Here is a 26,577-nt window from a genome sequence, read left to right on the forward strand (position 1 = left end):
GCCTTTAACCAAATTATTGCCAACAAACATGTAATAAATATTTATTATGAATCATGATTAAAGTAAATGGAAAGATAAAAACAGATATACATGTATATAGATGCATAATACACAGTGTGTGTGTGTGTGTGTGTGTGTGTGTGTGTGTGTGTGTGTGTGTGTGTGTGTATGTATGTATATATAGGGCAGATAGATGGCACAGTGGATAGAGCATTCATCTTGGAGTCAGGAGGACAGGAGTTCGAATCCACTCTCACACACCTGACAGTTGCTAACTGTGTGACCCTGGACAACTTACTTAACCCTAACTACCTCTCATCCAAGGCTATCTCCAGTCATCCTGATTCATATCTGGCCACTGGACACAGATGGCTCTGGAGAAGAAAGTGAAGTTGGTGTCTTAGCACAGCATCCCCTCACTCAAATCCAATCACACGCTTGTCATGGCATCACCTCCTTGATGTCATGGTCTTCTTCGAGAAAGAAGGACAACCATTATTATTGTTGTTGTTGTTATTATTATTATTACTATTATGATTATTATCATTTACACGTATACATAGTATGTTACCTAAAATGATCTGAAAGATAATAGAAGGTATATATAGTATATTATCCAATTTGACATGAATACAAGAAATGACATGAAAGACATTATTGATCTATCAACAAGTATCAGGTGCCTGCTTACTCTGCCAAGAATGAGGCTAAGCATTGTGGATGCAGAGAAAAAAAATTACCCTCTCTCTTTGATCTCACAGAACTTACATTCAGTTAGATGAGGCAACATGTATTCACAGAACATTTACAGAAGAAGCATCTATAAACACAAGGTACTTTTGTGGGGGGGTAGAAAGATCAGGGGACAGCATTTGAGCTGAGATCTAAAAGAAACCAGGGTCTCTAGGAGGGAAAATTGAGGAGAGTGTGCCCACATGCCTACCCGGCAGAGAGCACAGTTTGCATCAAGGACATGGATGACCAGAAAGTGACATGAACTGGTCATATAGAGACAGTGAGAAGTAACTGAGAAAGTGGCACACTTGTAGTCTTAAGATAGTAAAAGAACAACCAGGAAAAGTTATTCGGATTTAGCAGAAAATTTATGCAAAATTGCAGCCACAAATTAGATGGGAAAAGAGATGGTGAAGTTGAGTGGGTCCATACCCATGAAATCAAAGAATCCTTTAAGTATTTACAATTTTTGCAGTTGTTTTGACCTAAGAATGCAAAGATGAAAAATAATACAGGCTTTGCCTGAGTTTACAATCTAGTAGGAGAATAATCATGACACAGATGAGACTAAGGCACAGTTAAGGAAAAGCTTTATTAAAGGAGTAGAAGATGAGTTGCCTTTTGGATGGAAGTGATTGGTCAAGGTAGTAAAAATAGTCAATTGACACTCCCAGACACTGTACTTCAGAATGGTGAGATATCCCAGTGCCTATTTCCAGGCTGAGTAGAAACAGGACAAAAGAGGGCTGGTTGAAGGAAGTCTAAGGACTTACATTCACAGTAAAGATAACCTTCCCCCTCCCCTAACCTAAAGATAACTAACTTCTACCAGTCAAGGCCCTGCAGACAAAGAGAATGTATAGTGAACATAATCAATACATATTTGAAAAACCGGGTTTTCATTCCCTTAAACAACATCCTACCTACCCAATCAATTTAAATATACATTTGTTCTAAACTACAAACATAAGGCCCCCTGAGATCCATATGCCGCAGAGGAAAGAAGAAGAGATTACAACTACCAGAAGCAAGAGAAGAAATCTCCCCCAGTTGTCCCATACAATCTATAAGAGCAAAACAAATCTCAAATCATGCCACATCCATCCTACCCAATGCTAAACAACTCCAAGAAAACCCCTATAAGTCTGGGCATAGTTTGAAATGGACCAGGAGATAAATATTATCAACTTATTAGCTCTTGATGTAAAACATTAGCTTTCAATAACTTCCAAGCCCTCTGAGTGTAAGGTAGGTGTTTAATAAATGTTCATTAAATTGAATGGAAGTGAAATTAATGCATACTGAGAACAGCCCTGGCCTTTCTCCAAGGCACTGTCATTGGACCAGTATTAAAACCATAAGGGCACGTGGCTAAATGTATAAAATTAAAAGTCAGATTTAAACACAGAGATAGAAGGAGAAAGAAAATGAAGCTGTGAAGCAAAGTTAAGGAAAAGAAACACCCAAGGGAATACAACACATACATTTGACAGATAAGAAGACTTCGCCAAGTTTATTTTTCTGAAGTGAAGGAATACCAGGGAACACAATTCAGATACAGGAGCGATTAATCCAAGATTAAGGAAAACTGTCTAAACAGTTTATCTCCCAGTAATAAGAAGGCGTCACAGTTTAAGAACCCAGTGAATGGAGCAATTGTTTAAACACAACGAAAAAATGCCCACATCCAGTAGAGACGAAATGAGCATTGGAGTAAAATGAAGGAGCAATTTAAAAGCCTTTGAAAAAAATCAATAGACTGGCAGGGAAGAGCAGCCTTTTTGAGCATTGATGGGCCCCTAAAGCTCTTCATACATTGTTACTGAGTTTAGCAGCCGGGAAAAGAAAATTACACAGTTTGCAAGGGTAGGCGGGAATCAATACTGTAGTTAGTAAAGAGATGCTATTTCACATCTGACTGGCCAGAGGCCTGCCTTCCTCGCTTGTCCTGATACCTGTTTGTTAACAAGTCACTAAGGGCTGAAAAACCAGATACTCTTCAGGGTTGACACAAAAAATAGGCACTTAATTTGCTGCCCCGTGCGCACTATTGGAGAAGGATGAACGTGGTAGATTAGTAGGGTCAGCATAATCCCTCATGGGGCATTGTTTCAGGCTTGGGGCTTCATATACCACTGTCTGGGCACTTAGTTAAAATCTCATATTTTAGACCACGAATTCCCATCCACATGGAGTAGTCACTAATTATGACAAATAAGGAGCAGAGAGTGGCACTGTTGCTCAAAAACCTGGGCCTGATGCTCTCATGAACTCTATTATTCTTCCAGGGTATTCATTATTGCTTTTCCCACTCCATTATATCACCTGAGGTTGAAAATGTAATTTCTCTTCCAAAGGAGCCCAGAGCAAAGGAAGCAGTGCTGGGCTCATGCTCCAAATGTCTAATTTTTCCTTTGGAAAAATTCTTCCAATAAAATAAAGATTAAATTGTTATTACACACAGGATAGACAAATAGGGAAAATAACATCTTATGAACTTAGAAGCATTAACACTGAACTAACTACAGATAGGTTGCAAAGGGAATACACATTTCTGTTGTACCTAAGGTACTGAGCACTGGTCTAAGTTCTTTATATGAAGATTGTTTCATTTTACTCCCCTGATATCCCTGTGAGGCAAATTCTGTGACTATCCCCATTGTACAGTTAAGGAAACCGAAGCACACAAAATGGTGTGACTTAACATCCAGAGTTACCCAAAGTGATGACAAGGAAAAGAACAGATTTGGAGTCTAAAGTCTGGGGTTCAAATTCTATCTCTGGATGATCTCTGATGCCTGCTTGGCCCTCAGTCTCCTCATCTAGATGACCTCAAAGGTCACTTCTATCTCTGAATCTCATCAACCTGTGACATTAGTTGGCTACCTAGAGCATATGGCCAAGTACTTGAACTCCCATAGAAACCTTAATAAGTAGACTCATGATTTAGAATTCATCTTGTACAAAGACTTCATTTTCCAGACAAGGAAACTGAGGTTCAGAAAAGGGTCTCACTGGCTATAAACAGCAAAGGTGGGAGTCAAACCTAGGTCCCTGACTCTCAAATTCATGTTTTTTGCACCAGGCACCTAGGTAATACAGGTTTAACTCAACTTCCCTAGTTCAAATTCAGCTCAGACATTTACTAGCTGTGTGACCTTGGACAAGTCACCTCACCCTCTTTGCCTCAGGTTCCTCATCTGTAAAATGAGCTGGAGAAGGGAATGGCCAACCACTGTAGTATCGTTGGCAAGAAAACTCCAAAAAGAGTAGGCCACAACTAAAATGACTCAACGATAACACATTATCTCCCTTTAATGGTTTCTGATGCTGATGGGGGAGGAATGAAAATTCACAAGTTCAAAGGTACCCAACAGCAAGATTATGTCACATGATGAGGCTGTACAAAGCAACTCATGCACAGAAGTCTACATTTAAAATAAGGCAAGAGCTCAATATTCTGGTTTTAAAATGCCTACTTAATATGTGAATTTTATCACACTCAGGAGTGAATCAACTTAGCTCATTTTCTCTCTTTTTGTAAAATTTAATTTTTTCGATTAACAAAAATCTATTTTCTCTAGCTTTTATTTCCTCTACCCTTTGGGGAAGAAAAAGATATAACAAATATTTAGTTACATTTTCAAAAGAATCTAAACCAATTTAATGTAATTTAAGCTCAATATTTATCGGCTAGAAAACAGTCACAAGAAGGGGAGAGTCAAAGCCTCTGCTGATTCTATTCAGGGAAGTCCAGTTTCTTCATCTATAAAATGACCCCAGTCTTTGAACCAAAGTGATCCCTGGATCCCTTCCAGCTCTAATCCTCTGTTCTTTGTCCTAAGGACCCCTGCCAGTTCCATGGTTTGTGATGTGAAGTTGAAATATATCCATTAGATTTCTGAAAACTATCATTTTATTACCTCTGTACCCTTGCCAAATGCAAGAAGTCTCTCTCCCCTAACTACACATTCTTCTCTGAATGGTCTCAGTAAGCAGCCATGGGACTATCTCCCCTTTGAGCTACACAAAGGATTTAGAACTTCATTTGCTGGGAATTAGTCAACATTTCACAATGGCTCATTATTGTTATTGTTCATCCTCTGAAAACCTGTCTCCAGGATGGTTAATGGCTGAACCAATCACTGGTTTAAAAATCACTTCAGAATGGGTGGAACTCTATTTGACACAGGCGGGCTAAGAGATAATGTGTATTACTGGAAGAAATGAGGTTAGTTTCTAAGTAAGTACTATGGCTAAGTCAATTAACTTCTCTTGCCTCAACTGCTTCATCAAAAAAAAAAAAAAAAAACCAAACCTAAAACCTTTAATCCTTTAAGGATCTGTGAATCCTCACTGGTGGGCTTCTCAATGCAGATCATAATTTCTCTGGGAGAGAGATGGTCTTCATGAATTCATGAAGTGGCTAAAAAATACATCACCCTGTGACCAACCATCTGGTGACAAGTAAGACTCCCTACACTTAGCTTGTCCGGTCCTTGGACAACAGTTCATCACTGGGGCTATGCTCAAAGCCTATTTTGCTTGACAGGAGGTACTGGAAGTTGACTGTACTAGAGTAGCCTTTGAGAATGTCCATAATTCAATTAAGTGTCAGAAGATGGGTTCTGAAGGAGAAAGAGAGGAAAAGAGAGAGAGAGAGAGAGAGAGAGAGAGAACCAGTGCAAACTTGAATAAGCAAAAGCAAATGAAAGTGATTCAGTCTTCAAGGAAAGTGGAGATCATGCTCATGTTTCGTGTTCAATTGCACTATGAAAATAAAAGCCAAATGGAAAGATTCACATGTTTCATAATTAAATCAATCATGTTTCTTCTTTACATGGAAATGTCACATAATCAATTCTAATACTTCCCATGAAAGCATGTACTAGTCTATCTCAAACTGATGGAGACACTGAGTTCCAAAAACTTATTTCTAAGTCAGTGACACAGGAGTCATTTTTCCAATGCTAGAAAGGGGTGTAAAATCACAGAACCTCAGAGGCTACCTAGCCCAACCCATACCTGTTGAAGTAGTTAGAACAGAGAAGTGCAGAATCAAAGAGATAAAAGGGTTCTCTGAGGCACCAAGTACTTCTCTCTTCTACATATCTGATTTCCAGAGCTACGTATTTCCTTTTAGGACAGCCACAGTGCTAGGAAGTTTTTCCTTATATCAAGTCGAAATCTACCTCCCTACAACTTCTGCCCTCCTGTACCTAATTCTGTCCTCTGGAACTAGCCCAGTCCAAAAAGCCAATCACTTAAGTCTTCCTCCAAATACTCACTGTGACATGGAAATTAAAATTACTATGGGTTCTCAAAGATTGGGTCAGAAAAACATAAGCTTTGTCAAGTGCTACCCAAACTGGAAAGCCTCCAAGCATGAGCTGGTAATGGAACATGCATCCATCATCCAGGAAGAGCCCAGTACACAGGGAGGAGTTTATCCTTAGAGAGCTGGCCACCAAATGATGATGCTTTGGTCCAGATCAACTCAGGAAAACCAACTGCTAAAACCTAATAGGCTTAGAATTGCATTAAAATAGAACTACAAGACTTTATGTGGCAGCAGGAGGGCAGAAGACAAGGTCCTCTTAGGAGGGAAGAGGGAGAAGAGTATAGCGTGCTAGACAAAATTCTGAAATCAACAAAAGTTATCTTTGAACTTTACCTGTAGGCTAATTCTACATTTACCAGCTGTCACCTCTCAGTGTCCCCTCCTTTCCAAACACAATCAAATTTTAGAGGATCTTTTAGGTGCTTAGAAAAAAAGGAAAGTTTAAGGATAAAATTTATGCTAAGAGTAAATGAATGACTGTCATTTGACATTTCTATAAACACCTAAATTTTTAAATGAGACTGTGTGGTTAACTCAAATAAATCTATGATTAGTGGAATTTCAAACAGACGTCAGTTATCTGGAAGCAATTCCAAAGCCTGCCTGGGAATTTTCTCTCAGTATCATTCCCCTAAGTTGAACCTGCTTTTCCCAATTTCTTTCCTTTTTCTGCTTCTAAAACCACAAGACTTATGGTAACAGCACCAGGAAATATAGGAAGAAGAGGGAAGGGAGGAAGGGTCATCATTAGAAGGTATTAATGGAGAGGACAACAGGGTTTGTCTGTAAGTGTCAGTTGTTCGCTTTTTATCAAGTTTAATGGAAATGGGTTTACTATGTCTCTCCATGAAGTCCATTTCAATTACTTTTACTCTACCTCTTACTCACCTGGGTGCTGTGCCTGCTTCTCAAATTTCTTCTTTTCCTCTCTGGCTCTGTCTTCTGGGTTGATAGGATTTCCACATTCATCCCGGGGAATGATTTTCCCATGGAATGGGCACTAGTAAGAAAACATAAGGATTTGGGTAAAGAAGGAAAAAGGACCCAGGTGAGTAAGAATCATAAAGTTCAGAAGGAACTTTTCCTACATCAAAATCCTCCTTTTTGGATTCTGAAAGTAAAAATTCAAGTTTATTTGGAAGAGTATGACCCAGATTACAAGATTACAAAATTTATAGTTGGAAAGGACCATATAGAGTACCTAAATTTCCTCCTCTCATCTCCATTTTACAGCAAAGGAAACTGAGGACCAAAGAGGGTAAGGGACTTGCCAAAATGGCACATAATTACTAAGTAGAAGAATAAGAATTTGAATCCATGTCTTCCAACTCCAAATCTGCGCTTTTTCCTCAACATCATCTTTCCCTAATTCTGTTCTCACCTATCACACATAAGGTTTCTTTCAAGCTAATTAAAAGCAGTCCTCTTCCCCAACATTTAAAAAATTTAATTCATTTTTACCTCTCAGAACAAGACAAGAAGGACAATATCATTCAAATAATGTGATTTATGTTGGCTTGGTTCCCAGACACTGCAGAGAGGATGCTTGGGGCAAATATCTTTTTTTATGCTGGACAGATTTCCATTGCTTCATGAGTTCTCTTTTGTTTTTTTCAACATTAGTCAAATTCTTTCTATCCCTAAAAAAGTAGTTCCTAAGTGGGTGTAGCCTTCAGGGAAAGTTTTGGGTTCTTACCTTCCCCTTACATTCATATCCTTTTAAGATTATCATGAAGGACAGCCTGGGACAGATAAGGGAGAAAAAGAGAAGGGGAAGACCCAAGTGGTGTTGATCTCATAATGATGATGATAGAGGAAGATGAGGATGGATAACTAAGAATTGGAATTTTGTGTCTTTATATAAAATCAACTCTGAGCTTTCACCAAAAAAAACCATAATTAGAATAATTAATTCATTTTTTGTTTCCTAGATGATGCTATCTCTGTATATCTTTAATATTTTTATTTTGAAATTATTTAACAGCATAGCATATGCAAAGGACAAAATAATGATTGGACATGAGAAATAAAGGTCTCTATTATGATCAGCTTGCTTTTCTTTTTAAGTATATACTACGGATCTACTTGTAGCTTTTAAAGCTGTATGGCTTTCTTTCTGGGTTTTTTTTTCCACTAAAAAAAAAGGTCCTTATGCCCAAAGGGCAACAAAAATATGGATACGCTTTGATCCAGCAATACCACTACTGGGTCTATACCCTGAAGAGATGATGAACTGTGGAGTTTGAACAAAGACCAAGGACTATTAACTTTTAATTTAGGAAAAAACCTGATATCTTATTGTCTGATCTTGGTATCTCTTTTACTTTGTTTCTTCCTTAAGGATATGATTTCTCTCTCAACACATTCAATTTGGCTCAATGTATACCATGGAAACAATGTAAAGATTGGCAAATTGCGTTCTGTGGGGGGGGTGCAAGATTAGGGGAAAAAACTGCAAAACTCAAAATAAATAAAATCTTTAAAAAAAAACAGGTCCTTCAGTAACTCGCTTTTCTTTCTTTCCTTCTTTCCCTTTTTATCTTACCACATCCCAATCCTCTTTCATACTCCTTCCTAGGTCTCCTTTCCCCCTGGAAAAAGCTAAAAGCCAGGCCCTCCTGCCCCCCCCACACACACCTTCAGCCGATCCTGCCTCTCACAGAGGCTCCCATTGGGCATAGGGGCCCCACACTTGTGCTTCACAGGCTCAAACTTGCCAGCAAAGGTGATGTAGCGGCTCTTCAACATCTCAGCAATTTCCGTACTTTCTACTTCCTCATCTGTCTCATTTGGCTTCCAGAATCGATGCTGGGAACCAAATCTAGGAAATCAACAAGGAAGATATTGCTACACATAAATATATACTTTTTCTTTTTTTTTTAGATTTTCCAAGGCATTGAGGTTAATTGGCTTTCCCAAGGCCACACGGCTAGGTAATTATTAAGTGTCTGAGGTAAGATTTGAACCCAGGTCCTCCTGACTCCAAGGCTGGTGCTCTGTCCACCGCACCACCTAGCTGCCCCCAAAATGTACTTTTTCTCAAATTACTCCAGAGTCCCAAATTCTCCAAGGGTACATGTGAGTCTTCTGTTTGTAAACTAATCATTCAGGGAATATTTATCAGGCCCCCCAAAGTACAAAATACTGTCTAGGTACTAAGAACACGAAGCTGGAAAATGACAGTTCCTCCTCTCAAGAAGTTTATAGTCTACTAAGGGGAATATGAAACCTATTCAAATAAATATCCCATACAAATATGAGATAGAATATGTTAAGGGCAAAGCAGAAATCCAAACAAAGTACTCTGGGAAAATTTGAAGGAAAAAAAAAATCACTTTTAACTGGGTGGCAGAGAGTAAAAAAAGAGAGGATTATATATACACTGTTTTGTTTTGTTTTAAATTGGGAGAGGATCAAATCAGGTATCTTTTATAGCTAAGTTATGGAGAGGGGGTAAATTCTTAACCAAAGAAAGTTTGATTACATGAAACTGAAAAGGTTTTTCACAAATTAATAGAAGTAAGAAATAAGATGGGGCAGCTAGGTGGCATAGTGGATAAAGCACCGGCCTTGGAGTCAGGAGTACCTGGGTTCAAATCTGGTCTCAGACACTTAATAATTACCTAGCTGTGTGGCCTTGGGCAAGCCACTTAACCCCATTTGCCTTGCAAAAAAAAAACCTATTAAAAAAAAAAGAAAGAAGGTAAAAAACCCAACTGTTAAAAAAAAATCTTTGATGAGTCTAAAAGCAAAGATATATAGGCAATTAAAAGAAATAAGACCTAAAGCCATTCCCAATAAAGGACTTAAAGATATGAAGATACACTTCTCAAAAGAAAAATTACAAATTATAAATGACCATGTGAAAGATGCTCCAAATTACTAGTAGGAGAAATGCAAATAAAAGCAACACTGAGGCTTCACTTTGCAATCCCTAAATTAGTAAAGTTTGATAAAAGATGGAAATAACCAATGTTGTGGCAAGTTATGAATTTGTCCAATCATTCTAGAAAGCATTTTGGAATTTATACAAAGAAACAGCCTAAAACATCCATACCCTTTGATCCAAAGATTCCACTGCTAAGCATAACCAAGAATGCCACAATAAAGAGAAAAGTCTGCCAATTGTGCACCAAAATATGTAGAGCAGCAATTTTTTTTTTGTAGAAGCAAAGAATTGGAAACAAAGTAGATGTCATTGATTAGAGAACAGCTATACAAGCTGTGGTGCATGAATATAATAGAATATTACTGTGCTGAAAGAAATGATGAATATGATAAATACAGAAAAGCAAAGTAAACAGAAGCAGGAAAATAATATGCATAATGACAAAATAATGTAAATGGGAAGAACAACAACAAAACAACTGAAATTGAATGCTACATGGAGGGAACTGAGGCTCAAAGAGGACAAGTAATTTGTCCTGGGTCAGACAATGAATTAGAGGTAGATTAAAGAATAGAATATTAGATTTCTTACTGATGAACTTAGTACACAAACAAGTTCTCTGGAAATACAAACTGTCATTATGAATATTGCTATTACTATTATGACTTCAAAAATGCTATCAGATAAAAAGCAAACTGGAATGTGACAGGCAGCAACTTGCACAGTCTTCTCCATTGCCCTGATTCTCTTCCTAGACTGGATCCCACACATGGACTATACACCAGGCATTTTTTGAGTTAACCCCAAGGTAAATCTCCTCTGGTGCAGTGTAAGGGACCAAAGGAGATCCAAGACTCTGCTAGCTCAAATAGGTCAAAGAAAAGAGCAGTAAGGACATGGGTCCCCAAGGCAAAAGAGTGCAATGGAACAAACACAGGTCTGGGAGGCCACGGCCTCCCAGTTCTACCACTAATTCACTGTGTGTGTGACCTTCAACACAGCCTATTCTCCTTCAGGGAGATCCCAGGTCCCTCTTACAGCCAATGAGAGATCCAGACTAGATGATCTCTAAGCTACAGCTAGCTTGCATGTTCCAAGTTCTAAGGTTCCCCACTTCTAGTGATCCCCTCTAGACCTCATGTTTCATCTTCTAAGGTCCTTACCAGTCCTGATGAGCATAAAGGTCCCCTCTCAGTTCTTAGATTCTTTTGCTCCATAGTTCCTCAAGGAGGATTCAGGCTCAAGAAAGGAAACCAAAGTGCTAATGTTCATCAGCACAAGGCTTTACACTTCGTCCCAGTAATATGGCTGAGTTAACTTATACACTGATTTAATCATCCTAGCACTTGGAACCTGGGAAAGAACACAGTGAGTTTTCTAGAATGGTATTGATTAATCAAATCCTGGTTAATCTGAAGCTAGAAATAGGATGACACCACATTCTGTGCTGGATAGACTACCCTTCCCACTGCAGAAAGCCAGCTATAGCTCTAGATCTGGACCACTCACAGCTAAAAGGGAGTTTAGGGATTTAGTTTAATCCCTTCATTTGATGAATGGATAATCTTGGGCCAAAAGTAGCAAACTGAGGTGCCCAAGTTTATACAGCAACTATCAGTCATGATGAAAACCAGGGTTTTCTGACTTTCCATTTTGCTTTCTTTCTCTCCACTAGTTCTTTTGACATTATGGGCAGAAAGGGCAGAAATCAAAGGAACCATGAATCTCCAGAGTATTACAAACCAAGGGAGAAGAGTGAATCCTAAGGAGACCTCCTTCAGTTTCCAGTGCTAGCTAGGGGACCACAACATGATTCTCTTCTAGGCTAAGTCAAAGACTTGGTCAGTATTCTGTAGTCCCAAGCATGTATCCTGTTACTAAAATTAATTTTTGGTTGGACTGGTGTCTCTGTAGGCTGGAGATTATTATATAATAATGACATAATATACATTATAGTATAAATGTTTAACTTATACAGAGACAGGATCCAATCTTCTGGTCCAACACTTCATGGATTAGACTTTTCATAGGACCGTAAGAATTTGAGACCCTAGTCGAATGACCTCATTTTACAGACGGGCAGACCAAGACTCTTCTAGGTAAACTGACTTGCTCAGTGTCATGCCAGTATCTAAGCAGCAGAGTTGACATTCAAACTTGAGTTCTCCAAGCTTAAATTCCAGGGGCTCATACAAGGTCTCCTACAGAACCCTGACTGTGGTGCTCTAAGAGCAATATGGCAGCAAGTTCACAGAATACTATGTAACTGAGTTTTTATTATGTAACATATGATGATCTATGATTGAGTGAGAAAAGATTCAGGAATGAGGAATGCTTCCCAGGACATAGTTGCAATTATTAATTTGGTTCACCTGACATTTACATTCCCACTGTTCACTGGGCTTTAAATTCTCAAAGTAACTCAAAGTTTATAAGGCAATTTCCTTATGATCATCCTTTGAGGTAGACCACGTGAGATGATCCCCATTTTACAGATGAGGAAGCTCAAAAAAAACCTGACTTGCCCAAGGTTTATAACCAGTCACTGTCAGAGTTGAGATTCACAGCCAGATTTCCTGAATCCAGAGTTTAGGAATTTCTACCAAACCAAGGTACAGTCTGCAAAAATAATTGCCTGAGTAAATATCAAGTTTACATAATACAGTCTTGGTTTTTCTAGAGTTTTACAATCTCTAAAAGGGGTGCAAGGCATACTAATGTGGTTGTTATTATTAGAAATGTAGGGCAGCTAAGTGGCTCAGTGGATAGAGCACTGGCCCTGGAGTCAGGAGGACCTGAGTTCAAATTTGGCCTCAGACACTTAATAATTGCCTAGCTGTGTGACCTTGGACAAGTCACTAACCCCACTGCCTTGCCCCCCAAAATGTAAGAGTGTAAGAAGTTTTGAAGTGACAAGGGGTAAAGTAGAAATATAGAGAACTAAAGAACTATAGAGAACACCTAGCCTATTATTCTAAGTATTTTATGTAATACTTTTATCACATTTTATAAGACTTAGCTAATTTTAAGGATAAAAATCTAATAAATAATATGGTTTACTTATAAAGTATCATATTTGAATTCTAGAGTTTTACCTCATTCCCCTCAAAGTGGCAAAAATGACAAAAGATGGAAGGGACTATGGAAAAATGAGAACATGAAAGCATTCTTGGTGGAATTATGAATTAGTCCAACCATTCTGGAAAGTAATTTGGAATTATGCAGAGAAAAGGACTAAAATGTCTACATCCAGAGAGTTTACCATTAGGCATCTATCCCAAGGAGTTCAATGCTAAATAAAAAGGTCTCATATACACCCAAATATTTATAGCAGCATTTTTTGAAAGTAGAAAAGACTAGAAACAAATCAGAGACTTATCAATTAGGGAATGCCTAAACACAAAGTGACATGAATATAATGGAATATGACTGCTTTGTAAGAAATTATGAATAGGCAAAATAATAATAATAGTTGGCATTTACATAGACTTTTAAGCATTGCACAGTGCTTTATATGGTATCTTATTTGATCCTCACAATAGGTCACAGAGGTAGGTGCTAGTGTTAGCTCCCATTTAGTCCATGTGGAAACAGGATACAGATAAACATGGGAAGACTTACATGAACTGATGAAAAGCAAAGTAAGCAGAATCAGGAAAATAACATACACAATAACAATACTACAACAATATAAATGGAAATAATAACAACAAAACAAGCAAACTAAATTCAGAAAAATTGTAATAACCAAGTTTGGCCCCAAAGAAGAGATGGAAAGGAGGCATTAGTTAGCTATGAGTGTAAAATACTGCAAATATACATTGGGAAATACAGGTGAGGTAAAAACTAAATGTCAATGTATTTTTTTGAATGGAAATGGAAAGAACAACAACAAAATCAAAGTCAAATACTATGAAATTACAAAAACTGGGCTAGACCTCAAAGAAGAAATAAGAAATGGCACCTCCTTCCCAACTTCAGAGAAATAAGAGAAACATAAGTTCTCCAGATATGATACACATAACATTGAGCTTGGTGTCTGTTTTAGTTTAGCTAAACTGTTCCCCTCCCCTTTTATTCATTGTTCTGTGAGAAGGTTCCCTAGAAGGGACAGGGAAAAGGATATACTGGAAAATGAAGACAATTAAAAAAAGAAAGATAGCAATAAAAAACATTTAAGTACCAAGTTTGCTATACCATATATACAAAAATATAGTTTACACAGAAAATAACTGCATATTTTCTATATGAACATTCTTTTAAATATTTGGAATTTTTTTAAATCAAATGGACCTGGGAACTGATGAACTTCCAGTCTAATTTTTGTCAGTTATTTTCATTTAAAAAGAAGGTAAGATCATGAAGAATGAACTAGTCATCAACTGTTGTAGAAGATAACAAAACCATAGAAATTACTATAGTTTCTAACTCTGGGTCTTCCACCATGTGAAAAGACTGACAGAAACGAAAATGAAATGGAAATTAAGGAAACAATCAGAAAAGACCAAAATATTGTACACATCACATCTAATTTCTTTTTTTAAAAAAAAATCTTCTCATGAGCTTCTTTTCAGTGAGTGAATGGGGGTGGGGAAGGGTGGAAATGGAGGGTATGGAGTTATAAATGTGCACTTATATGAGGGGTGTGTGTGTGTGTGTGTGTGTGTGTGTGTGTGTGTGTGTGTGTCTCCTCTATCTGATTCACTTCAGTCTGCTTCCTCATAGCCCCAGTATAGTGAGGATACTGGTTTATATAAGGGCTAAATGGATATTGTTTGAGGACACCTTCTCAGTTTCATGAATCAGAATGGTTTTCCAGGCCCAGAACAGGTTTCTCTACCCTTTGATGCATTAGTTTCTTTCTTAGGTGCACCATGGTGTAGCAGAAAAACTGAACCTAGGGGAAGGAGTCCTATATTCCCCCTCTCCCCTCCACCCCCATTCTCACCCAGATCTCAGGAAAGTGTGGACTCCATCATATGGAAAATGTGTGCATGACGCTGGGTTTGGGGGGGAGCGGTGGTACTGTGAGTCTACTACTTCCTTCCCATGGAATCTCAGGAACTCCTTTCCATTCTCTGGGTCTCAGTTTCCCCATGTGCAAAATGAAGGGGTTTGCATGGAATGATTTCTTTTTTTTTATGTTGTTTTTTTTGCAAGGCAAATGGGGTTAAGTGGCTTGCCCAAGGCTACACAGGTAGGTAATTATTAAGTGTCTGAGGCCAGATTTGAACCCAGGTACTCCTGACTCCAAGGCCAGTGCTTTATCCACTGCGCCACCTAGCCGCCCCTGGAATGATTTCTAAGATGCCTTCCAGCTTTGATTCTAAATCATTTCCTTCATGTAATACTCAGGAATGATAATCCTCACAGGATGTTCATGAGACCATATGTGATCTGACCACATAGTGGATCTGAAAAGGTAGAAAACATTCTAGAAATTTAAGATGTGATCACATTACCTATATGCCTTGCAAGACCAGTGTAAGGTGATCTATGGACCCATGTATCTGTAGAACAAGCACATGCTGGTGGTGGTGATCTGGTGTGAGTATTTCTAAAGGAAGATCAATGCTTCTCTTGAGCTGTGACTCACCACAAAGGCATCTGAAGAATTCTACTTCTCCTTTCTCCAGTATTTGTAAGAACAGAGGCATGCCTGGAACTATACCCAAAGAGCAATAAAACTGATCATACCCTTTGATCCAGCAATATCAATATTAGACCTATATCCAAAAGAAATCATAAAAAAATGGGAAAATTCTCACATGTTCAAAAATATTTATAGCAGTTCTTTTTGTAGTGGAAAAGAATTGGAAATTGAGGGGATGCCCATCAATTGGAGAATGGTTGAATAAGTTATGTGAATGTTATGGAGCTCTATTATTCTATAACCTTGAGCAGTTGGACTTCAGAAAAACATAGAAAGAACTGCATAAACTGATGCTGAGCAAAGGGAGAAGAACCAAGAAAAAATTGTACAAATTAACAACATCGTCAGCTGATCAACTATGATGGATACAGCTCCTCTCAGCAGTTCAGAGATTAAGGCCTGGGAGACCTGCTATGGACAATGCCATCAACATCCAGAGGGAGAAAAAATGAACAAACCCCAGAATCTGAATGTGTACTATGCTCACTTTTTAAAAACTTCTCTTATGTTTTTCCATCCTAGGGTTGTGTCTCATGGTTGTCTTCCTTTTCCCTTAGTCCTAATTCCTCTTACACAAAATAACTAATATGTAAATATGTAAAACACAAAAGTACATAAACAACTTTAGATTGTTCACCACAATCTAAAGGGAGAGGGGAGGGAAAAGAGGGTGGTAGATAAATGTATAAATTATAAATTTGCAAATGGATGAATCTTGAAAAACTACCATAGCATGTAATTGGAAAAGTAAAAAAGTAAAATAAAATATCAAGTAAAAAAAAAAAGAGGCATGAAAAGTCTCAAACAAGAAAAAAAATCCTTGCTTTTAGCTGAGTCATGTGGTAGAGGTTGTTTAAGAAAAGGATAATCCCTTTCTGACTGGGGTGCTGTAGTTGGAGTACAAATATTGTCATTATGTAGTTTTAGGAAATCATTGACGGGGTGGGGAGTAAAGGTCAGGTAGCAAGACCTTAAACATTTTACTGATTATTTTAAAAGCAGAATTTTCCCAAATCTCAATTTTTGAAATATTGAATAAGTTTTTAGTCACAAAAATAATGGACCCTCACATCTCTGGACAATTAGTCTTGAAGTGGAAAAGTAAAAGATATCTAGTCTGCTCAGAGAACTGCCCTAATAAAAATGAAGCTATTGTCCTAGTATGCCACCGGGAAGATAGGTATATGTGAACCTAGGAGCTACTGCCCTCTCCCAGAAGCTATAAGTCACATAGTCCAAGCAAGGTTCTTTTTCTCCTTTTATTTATTTTTTAATGTATTCTTCCTCCCTAAGGTCATTAACATTTCCACATTTTTCTTTTTTTTTTAATAGCAATTTTATTTTATTTTATTTAGATTTTTTTTCAAGGCAATGGGATTAAGTGTCTTGCCCAAGGCCACATGGCTAGGTAATTATTAAGTGTCTGAGGTCGGATTTGAACCCAGGCACTCCTGACTCCAAGGCCGGTGCTCTATTCACCGTGCCACCTAGCCACCCCTACATTTTTCAGATCATAGGTCTTTTAGAACTCACTATATTATTTTTTATTGGTTCAGCTATTTTCAGTCATGTCCAACTTTTGTGACCCCATTTGGGTTTTCTTGGCAAAGATACTGGAGTGATTTGTCATTTCCTTTTCTAGCTTATTTTACAGATGAGAAAAGGAGGCAGAGTTAAGTGACTTACCTAGGGTCACAGAGCTAGTATAATAAGGCAAGTTGTAAATTCACAAAAACAAATTTTTCTGACTATAGGTCCAGAACTCTAGCCACTAATTAGCTAAAAAAAAGTAAAAAATCTAGAATCTGGAGTATTTGTTTCATTTATAAATTCACATCCAGATCATAGGATCATAGATTTAAAGTTGGAAAAGGATCTTAGAGGTCATAAAATCCAATGTTCTCCAGAGGTTAACGGACTTATCTAGGGTCATACAGCTATTAAATTTCCAAGGTAAAATGTAAACCCAAGTTTTCTGGCCTCCAAGTTCAGTATACTATGCACCAAATCATACAGATACTTGTATATCTGTTTACACTGATATCTATGTATACATGTATATCTATATGTGTGTATATATGGATATCTATGTATGTGTATAATACACACACACACACACATATACATATGGAGGTAATCACTACACCTTGGGACTAGTGCCAAGAGAGGCAGAAACATTACACAGTATTCCTAGATATGTGTGTGTGTGTGTGTGTGTGTGTGTGTCTGTGTACGTGTGCATGTGCATTTGTGTGTTTGTGTGTACATAACTTTATACTTAGAAGATAAGTGGTGACCTTTTCAGCCTCAGAATGCTTTTGTTCTTAAAGACACTTCACACATATATATTCCCATCAGACCTTGTCCCTTACTGTCTGTTGTACAGGCAGATGCTGCTTTGTGTTCAGCTGAGGGGGAAGGGGAGAGGGAGGGGGTGAACACGATCAATCATCAACTGTGTTGAGGTGACAAAATAAATTCCCATGTACAAGAAATATACATATGTGAATCTTCAGACAAAAAAATCTCCTGTCCTACAGATTTATATTCATAAAAATATCAATATCATTCATTCACAAAATACTTCAGAAGTGTATGCTATGTATGAAGCTCTGGACCTTGAAATAGGCCCGTAGAAATGAACATAACCAGGCTCTCCTTGGAGTCTAAAGGGAAGGAATGAGCAGACACGACTGACTGACAAGGCAGCAAAATCCACTCCAAAATCTAAGTAAAGGGATTCGAGCAACCAAAGGATGGGCCTTCCCCATGGGTAGGAGAGGGGTGTGGAGATGGTATCTGAGTGGGAGCCTGAAGGAACAGAGGAACATAAATAGAGACAGGACATTAGGGGAAGGAGGGGATACTGAAGGAGAAACTGGGGGAAGAGGAGTCCATTCTAAGTATGAGTGAGGAAAGGGTAGATGAAAACATGAGATAGACAGCAATGTGATTGGGTTAGAACAGAAAGTCCTTGTAGGAAAGTAGTTTGAGATATGGTCAGGCAGGAAAATTACACACACACATAAACACACACACACACACACACACACACACACACACACACACACACACACACACACACTACCCAGATGTAAACCACAAAGAACACTTTGTGCCATCAAGGGTATGTGTGTGTGTGTGTGTGTGTGTGTGTGTGTGTGTGTGTGTGTCTCTCTCTCTCTCTACCTGTAGGCTGACTGCTCTACTAATGACCTACACGAGCTTCCACATAGTTTTATATAAACAAATCCTACAACAACAGTAAAAGGGTTTAGTACCACTCTATATATCAATGCTGCTTTGAAATGGCTGCTTCTGTTCCAGGCATTTTAACATTAGCAGAGTGGCCACCACAGCACAGTCATTAGTAGGTTCATTATCTTGTGATAAGGGGTGCCTCTGAAGAACCTTTGGTGAATTGTACACACAGTAGAAATTTCACAAAGAGGATCATGCAATATGTAATTGGTACAGTCAGGTCAGAAAATTCTACCCCCCCACACACACACATTTTAAAAAGAACACCAATAAAGTCTCTCTCAGATCATCTTCCCTTAACCCCTAAGCAAAACCCCTTCATTTTAATCACTATGGATATGTCTCTGCTCTATGTCTGATTTATGGACCAAATTAAATAACAGTATAACATTAGACAATATTGCCTTGGTTTAGACCCTGTACCTTATAAACACTTTGGAAATCATTCTGGTTATTAGAAAAATGAAAACAGAACTGAACAAAAGCCAGGTTATGTGCCTGGCTCAAAATTTCTACAGTTATTTGGCTCAGTGTAGACCCTGTTAGTACAACCAGATCTCAGTGACAATGGCACTAGGAGAATGTTACAGTGGAAGAACAACTAAACTTTGAGCCAGAAGAACTGGGTTCAAGTCCTAACCTGTCACTAACTTGAGCCTTAGTATCTTCATCTGCAAACTCTCAATTACCAAGCATTTATCAAGCCTGTACTAGGTATTAGGTATTACTTAAAACACTGAGGATACAGAAAAAACAAAACCAGTCCCTGCCTTCAAAGAGTGTGCATTCTCACAAAGAAGAGAATATGGGCAGATGTCAGCACACATCTAATCAAGAAGAGGCAGAAGACCCCATATCTGCAGAGGCTGGACCAGGCCTCCTGCAGGAGAGGTCTTAGCTGAGTCTTAAGGAAGGCAGAGGTTAAGAAAAAACAGACAAAAGTAATAAGCCTTCCAGGCATGCGGCATAGCCAGAGTAAAAAACCTGGAGATGTGAGATGAGTGCGAGGGTGGAGCAAGAGAGCCAGCACCAGCTGGCCTCAAGGAGCAGTAGAGGGGAGCAATGTGCTAAAATGTTAGGACAGGTCATGGACAGGTCAAACAAAGGAGTTCATATTTGACACCAGGGTAGCAGGGATCATCATGGTTAGACCTATTCTTTAGGAAGACTGCTTGGGCAACTATGAAGGATGGATTGGAGTGGGAGATGGGAGGCAGGGAGTCTAATCAAAAGTCCAATCGATAGTCCAGACTGAGGCAGTGGCCGTATGGGTAAAGAGGAGAGACGTGAGAGGAGTCATACAGAGAAATCTGGTAGCTGATGGAGAAGTCAGGAATAAGGGAGCTAACTGCCCCCTCCTCACTAGGGCATTAGGAAGACTGTGCTATGTGAACCAGAAATATGTGGGAGCTGCAAACATAGAGTTTATCCCTTCCCATTGTATAGATGAGTAGTCCAAAACAGAGAGGCAGCCAAGGGGATCTGGGGGACACTGAGATTGTCACATTGCAGTGAAGACTGCCAGGTTGAAGGATCAGTTAGTTCCTGAAGGAAACTGAAGGGTCAGTCCCTTTTAGGAGATGTTTAAGAAAAGGGTTGATTTTCTGCAAAGATGATAGAGAAGGATGGTCTACCCTGAAGGCTGGGGGATGTCAAAGGTGACTGTTCATCATCTTCCACTTTGAAGTTTCAAATGACAACTATGGGGTGATTTGGCATTCTCTGGCTAAAAGGAAGCAAAAACTTGCTGTAGAAATCAGGCTACTTTTTGCTCACTCCAAGCCTCCTGCAGAGACATGGAAATATTTACCCTACAGTTTCCTCAAAGAAAAGAGGCAGTCAAAATAGAGATGGAAGGAAGAATAGGAGCTAGAATAAGGCACCAAGACACTAGTGATGGTGAGGGACTTACTTAGAGATGACCTACTCTGTTGATTTTAGATGAGGAGATTGAGGCCAAGGGAAGAAATCATTTGCCTAAGGTCCCATAACCAATTAGAGGCAAAACTCAAATTCCCAATTCTAGGCTATACCAAAATAGCCTTCAAGGAAGAAAGCAAGGGGGGGTGGGGGAAAGAGGCTTTAAAATTAATTTCATGGTTAACTCTGAACAATGTTCATAGTTAATTATCCAATTATTGTTTCTGAAGCTCTCTTCAGGGTATCACCGTGCTGATTGGGCTCTAGATATAGAGTATTTCTTTCAGAATATTGTAAGAACTCAGCTTCTTCTGAGACTGGTGTGATCAGGTCCTGGAGAAAGGTGGACAGCTACCCTTTGTCAGCAGCTCTTGAAGAAATGGTGGTATAACTACTGCTGTTCCCCAAAGAGAACTGGATAGAAAGGAACCCAGAGTCTCCATTTGGAAAAGGAGATGTCATAAGTGGGTCATCAGGCAGCTCCTCGAGCCCCTACCTAACTAGGGTCATCGTTACAGAGCACTTAGAAATTCATATAAAACACAGAATCAGAGAAAATCAGAGCCAGAAAAGACCTCTGACTCCATCTAGTCTAGACTATTGCTTCTAAAGATGAGGGCTCTGAGGATCAATGACCTGTTCAAGGTCACAATTAGTGAGCGAAAAAGCCATGAGTCCATGGATTTCAAATCCTGAGCCTTTGGCAATACAAAATCATGATCACCAGCAGTACCACTTCCAACCACAAATTCCATTTTTTCCAGCTATTGGAGCCTGTTTCATAACTACCCCAAATCTTTCCCTGACCCAGTCAGAGGGGGACTGATTCTTTAAAGGCAAAGAGTTCTTAATACCTGTCAGGTAACAATGCAGAAGAATGTACGTGTTAATTGGTTGTATAATGATTTTGCCCACTGGGAACAGTGTAGAAACACAACTTCACTTAAACAACTACCACATTGAGAAGAGATTTATCTCAGGTTCAGGTTTTCTGGCTGGAAACAATCACTCTTTGGTTGTCAGAATAAACCTAGAGAGTAACACTGGGCCTGACCAGAAGGCCAACACAAATGGTTTCTGGGAGCCAATATTATGATTTCTTAAGCCTCAATAACAACAGAAAATATGCTCCTCCTAATGTCTAAATTTCAATAAACTTCTGGAAAATTGATTAAGAAGTAATTTTCCAAGTGCAAAAGAATCACAGAGCATAAAATGCCAGTGCTTCAGAGCTGGAAGGGTCCAAAGAAATGATGTCTTCTAGCTTCAATTTGAGGAAATGGTGGCCCAGAGCAGGAAAGTGACTCATCTCAACACTGGAGGAGCCATAGAACTAAGTAGAGAACATGTCATGCTCAGGGCATTACATACCCTATTGCTTATAAAACTATCTCCATTAGCTTTTTCCTGAGTCATATCCAATGATATGAAATTGCCAGAGAACAGAGAATAGATTTTCATGTGTAAAATGGACAATGATGACCACTTTCAAGATAAAAATATATTGCTATTTTATTACTGAATTTTTTCACTTCCTCTCCTCTATTCCTTCTCATCATTTCTACTACCACTGCCCCATAATCCTATTGCAAATGTAGAAGATCAAGGAGCAGACAGGGTAAAGAACAGAGACTCAGAGGAGAGAAGAGGAATGATACACATCAGATTCCAAACTAAGTCACACTTTTAGAGCACAGTCTGAAAGACAATGAAATTAAGAGCAGAAAAACAGTCAGACCAAGCACTGAATAAGTAGATAAAATACAAAAGTAGAGGGAGGAAAAAGTCATAAGCCAGAGAGACATCCTCAAAATTAGAAAGTGCCATCTGTGATACATCCTGGGTGTGTGACCCTGGGCAAGTAACTCAACTTCTTGCTCTAGGCAACCCTGCCACATTCTAAATTACAGAAAAGTTGCTGATCTGAATTAGTGGAATGAGTTTCCTTCCCTGGGAGCTAAAAAACCCCATAGGTCTAGTCCCTATCCTAAGACACAAATGTACAGACAAAGGTCTCTATAGACTTCTCGTGCTAGAGTAAAAGAACCTGGATTCAAACCCCATCTCTGACATAATCTCTGTTACCTTGGACAAGTCACTTAAAGACTCCCTGGGTCTCAGTTTTCTTCTCTGTAAAAAAAGATTGGATTATCTAGCCTCTAATATCCCTTCCAGTTCTAGAACTATCATCCTACACTTACATATAGACATACATATATGTTTAAATGCACATACATGCATTTGAGTGGGTATAGATGTATGTGTGTGTGTATGCTTTAGGGGAATAGAAACTAAAGTTATATACAAGGTCTGAAGAACAAGGTCAATAATACCAGTGGAGGAGAGTGGTGGTGCAAGGAGAGTTTAGAAATCAGGAAAAACTTTATAGCAAACCCCTGAGGCAATGGCTTCCTATTTGACAAAAACTGAAAAGCAATTTGGCAGAAAATAGGTTTAGACAAACATTAAGTACAATATATTGAACAAGGGACAGCTAGGTAGTGCAGTAGATAGAGCACTGGCCCTGGAATTAGGAGGACCTGAGTTCAAATCTGTATCAGATAGTTAAGCTGCGTGACCTTGGACAAGTCACTTAACTCCATTGCCTAGGAAAAACTAAATAAAATAAAACAATATATTGAAAAACAAAGTTCAAATGGATACATGCCCTGAATAAAAAAGGACTCATCATAAAAAAATTAGAAGAGACTAGAAGGAGGTACCTTATCTACCTATGGATAGAGGAGCAAATTCTTAATTAAATGAATAGAGGAAATCATAGAAGACAAAATGGAAAATTCTAAATATAGAATATTGAAAAGTGTTTACATGATCAAAATCAATGCAGCAAGAGTAGGAAAAAAAGCAATTTAAGGAAAAAATATCATAGTAAATATCTTTGACAAAGGTCTAGTCTATGATATGTAGGGAACTATTACAAATATGTAAGAAACAGAACTTTCCCTAATAAATAACTGGTCAAAGGACATCAAAAGGAAGTTCTCAAAAGAGGAAATTCAAGCTATTGCAATATTAAAAAAAAAGCTCCAAGTCACTAACAGTAAAAATAAGTGAATACTAATGATGAATCAAAATTTTAAAATCTCAACAGTTTCACATCACACATTAGATTAAATAAATGACAAGAGACATAATGATAAATGTTGAAAGAGCTATGGGAAGACAGGAATACTTATCCACTGAGATTGGAGTGAAGTTGTAGTTTGGTCCAGCTGGTCTGGAAAACAATTTGGAATGAAACTAAAAGTTTCTTTACTGTACGTATCTTGGAATTAACAGAAAAACTACTAGCACCACACACACACACACACACACACACACACACACACAAACAGTCATAGTACTCTTGGAAAGATCAACAACCAAACAACTCAAATGTAATATTGTGACATTATCATGACTAAGTTTGACCTCAAACAAGAGATAAGAGAAGGCACCTCCTTCTCTTCTTTGCAGAGGTAGAGGACTAGAAGTATGAAACACAACAGATAATGTCAGACTTTTTAAATGCATGGTTTAGTTTTGCTAAACTGCTTTTTCTCAATTCTTTGTTATAAAGGATAGCTCTCTGAGAGGAAAAGAGGAGGGATGAATACATTTGGTGAGGTCAAAACAAAAGATTAATAAAAAATTTTCTTTTAAAACACTATAAATTCTATTATAGAAACAAGTAACAAAAGTTAAACAGCAAAAGGAAAGAAAAAGGGTAGGCTGGTAGCAAGATGGCATAGAAGACTCCTCTTCTGGGACCCCCCCAGACACATGTACTCACTTAAGGATCTTCCCAGCTGTTGGCTGCTCCTCCCCCCAGTAGTAAAGATCCATTCCAAATGGTATCACAGGTGCTTTTACTCGTTCTTCTGCTAGCTTCCTTTTCTTGCTGTCATCAGTCTCTCCCATAGAAACTGCTGGAGCACTTCCCGATATACTAGAAATCACAGAAAAAGTCAATGATGAGTGGCAGCTGGGTGGCATAGTGGATAGAGCACTGGTCCTGGAGTCAGGAGGACCTGAGTTCAAATTCGACCTCAGACAATAATTGCCTAGCTGTGTGAACTTGGGCAAGTCACTTAACCCCATTGCCTTAAGTAAATAAATAAATAATTTTTAAAAGTCAATTATGAAAGATAGTAACAATGTCACCATGACTCTGACATCCTGAAAGAAGCCATGTTAGCTTCCTGAGATTTGCAATAGACTTGGTTGGAGTCTGAAAAAAACCTTATTTCTTAGCTGACATTTCCTAACTTTGTGGGAAACCACAGTCTTTTCTACTGTAAAATGGGGATGCTAATTCTTTTGATGCCATCTGCTTTAGAAAAAGTCAGAAATGTGAGATCTTATTAATGGACATTTCTCCTGTTTTTGACTGCTTAGGTATACAGACAGGGAATTTTTCCTAATTTCAGTTGAGAAGCTCTTGGGTGTGACATAAAGCATCTGGTAAAAACTCACTTTGAGGTTGGGTGTCCCTTTTCAAGTGAGGTTCAACTAGGGTATCAGTCTCAGATCTCAGTTTGGAAGAGCCTCAGACAGAACAGTAACTATGGATTTTTTCTTCCACTGATCCAAAAGGGCTAACCCAAACTCATAGAATGTAGAGCTTGAAGACACTTCATTTAATAGGTGAGGATATTTGAGGCCCAGAGAAAGAAGGAACTTGCCCAAGATCCCACAAGTCTGACTCTAAATCTAGTGGTATTCTTTTACAAAGACAATGTGGAGAAAGAAGAATTGTAATGATTCCTTAAACAGATAACTTTTTTTTTGGTTTTATCCAAAGCAATAGGATTAAGTGCCCAAGGTCAACAGTTAAATAATTATTAAATGTCTAAAGTCTAATTTGAATTCAGGTCCTCTAGACTCCAGGCCCAGTGGTTGATCCACTGTGCCACCTAGCTGCCCCAAACATATAACTTTTAAAAGATTTTTTGAAGATGCTCTTTATATACTCTTTACAAATATTTGACCAATTGTGAAAATGCAGTATTATTTAACATCAATAAACAAAGCAAAATGTTCTTAAAAACAAAATGCCCATTTTTAATCTTTTAAAACCTACTAAATAGCCAAAGCAGTCCTGGGAAATCCTTGCCATAGAAAATAATATTCTTTAAAAATGGTCTGCTTTGGCTTTCACATCCTTTCCCCCTCAACTTCTACCCCTCCTACCAGGGCTTGGAGGTCATTTTTACAATTACAAAATCATTCTGAGACCCTGTAAAGATATGAATAATATATTCATAGACTTTGAAGGTTGGAATGGCCCTTAGAAATTATCTAATTTAATCTCATGTCCAACTGACGAATCTCTTCTATAACATTTCTAATAATTAGTCATTTACTCTCTGAAGACTTCAAGTGATGGGGAGCTCACTACCACTTAAGGCACTCCACTTCATAGAGCATGGTTACTTTGTTCCTCTGGAATTGGATTCGAGTCTATTCTAACCTTAGATAACTCTGCTTATTATTATAATTATTTATATTGGGCTAAAAGCTGTATTTCCTCTAACAGCCTCTCACTCTCCCCAGTTCTGCCCTCTAGAACAAATCTATTCTCTTCCACCAGAAAGTCCTTCAGATAACCAAATAGAGGAGTGATCCTCACCAGCCTACCCACTCAATCTTCTCATCTCATAAAATGTAAACCATTCATGAAGGTTTAACTCAAGAATAAGCCAGATTGGTCAGTAAAATCTAGATTCCAAAGAGCATAGTGCCTGAAAGATAATTTGAGAGATTTAAGGATTAGTT

At 38.4% G+C, this 26,577-nt stretch overlaps 1 protein-coding gene across 4 annotated transcripts in view; it reads right to left on the reverse strand.

Moving 5' to 3' along the window:
• Nucleotides 1-26,577, reverse strand: part of UVSSA (UV stimulated scaffold protein A) — a 110,184-nt gene that overhangs the window by 12,072 nt on the left and 71,535 nt on the right. For all 4 annotated transcript variants that reach the window (XM_074229965.1, XM_074229962.1, XM_074229963.1 and 1 more), the window contains exons 10-12: nt 24,593-24,748; nt 8,714-8,897; nt 6,965-7,076 (exon numbers count right to left, since the gene is read on the reverse strand). In XM_074229965.1, the coding sequence (XP_074086066.1) occupies nt 6,965-7,076; nt 8,714-8,897; nt 24,593-24,748 (452 nt within the window). The remainder of the gene's footprint in view (nt 1-6,964; nt 7,077-8,713; nt 8,898-24,592; nt 24,749-26,577) is intronic.

The sequence above is a fragment of the Macrotis lagotis genome, chromosome 3 (assembly GCF_037893015.1).
Source record: "Macrotis lagotis isolate mMagLag1 chromosome 3, bilby.v1.9.chrom.fasta, whole genome shotgun sequence".
Lineage (NCBI taxonomy): Eukaryota > Metazoa > Chordata > Mammalia > Peramelemorphia > Peramelidae > Macrotis > Macrotis lagotis.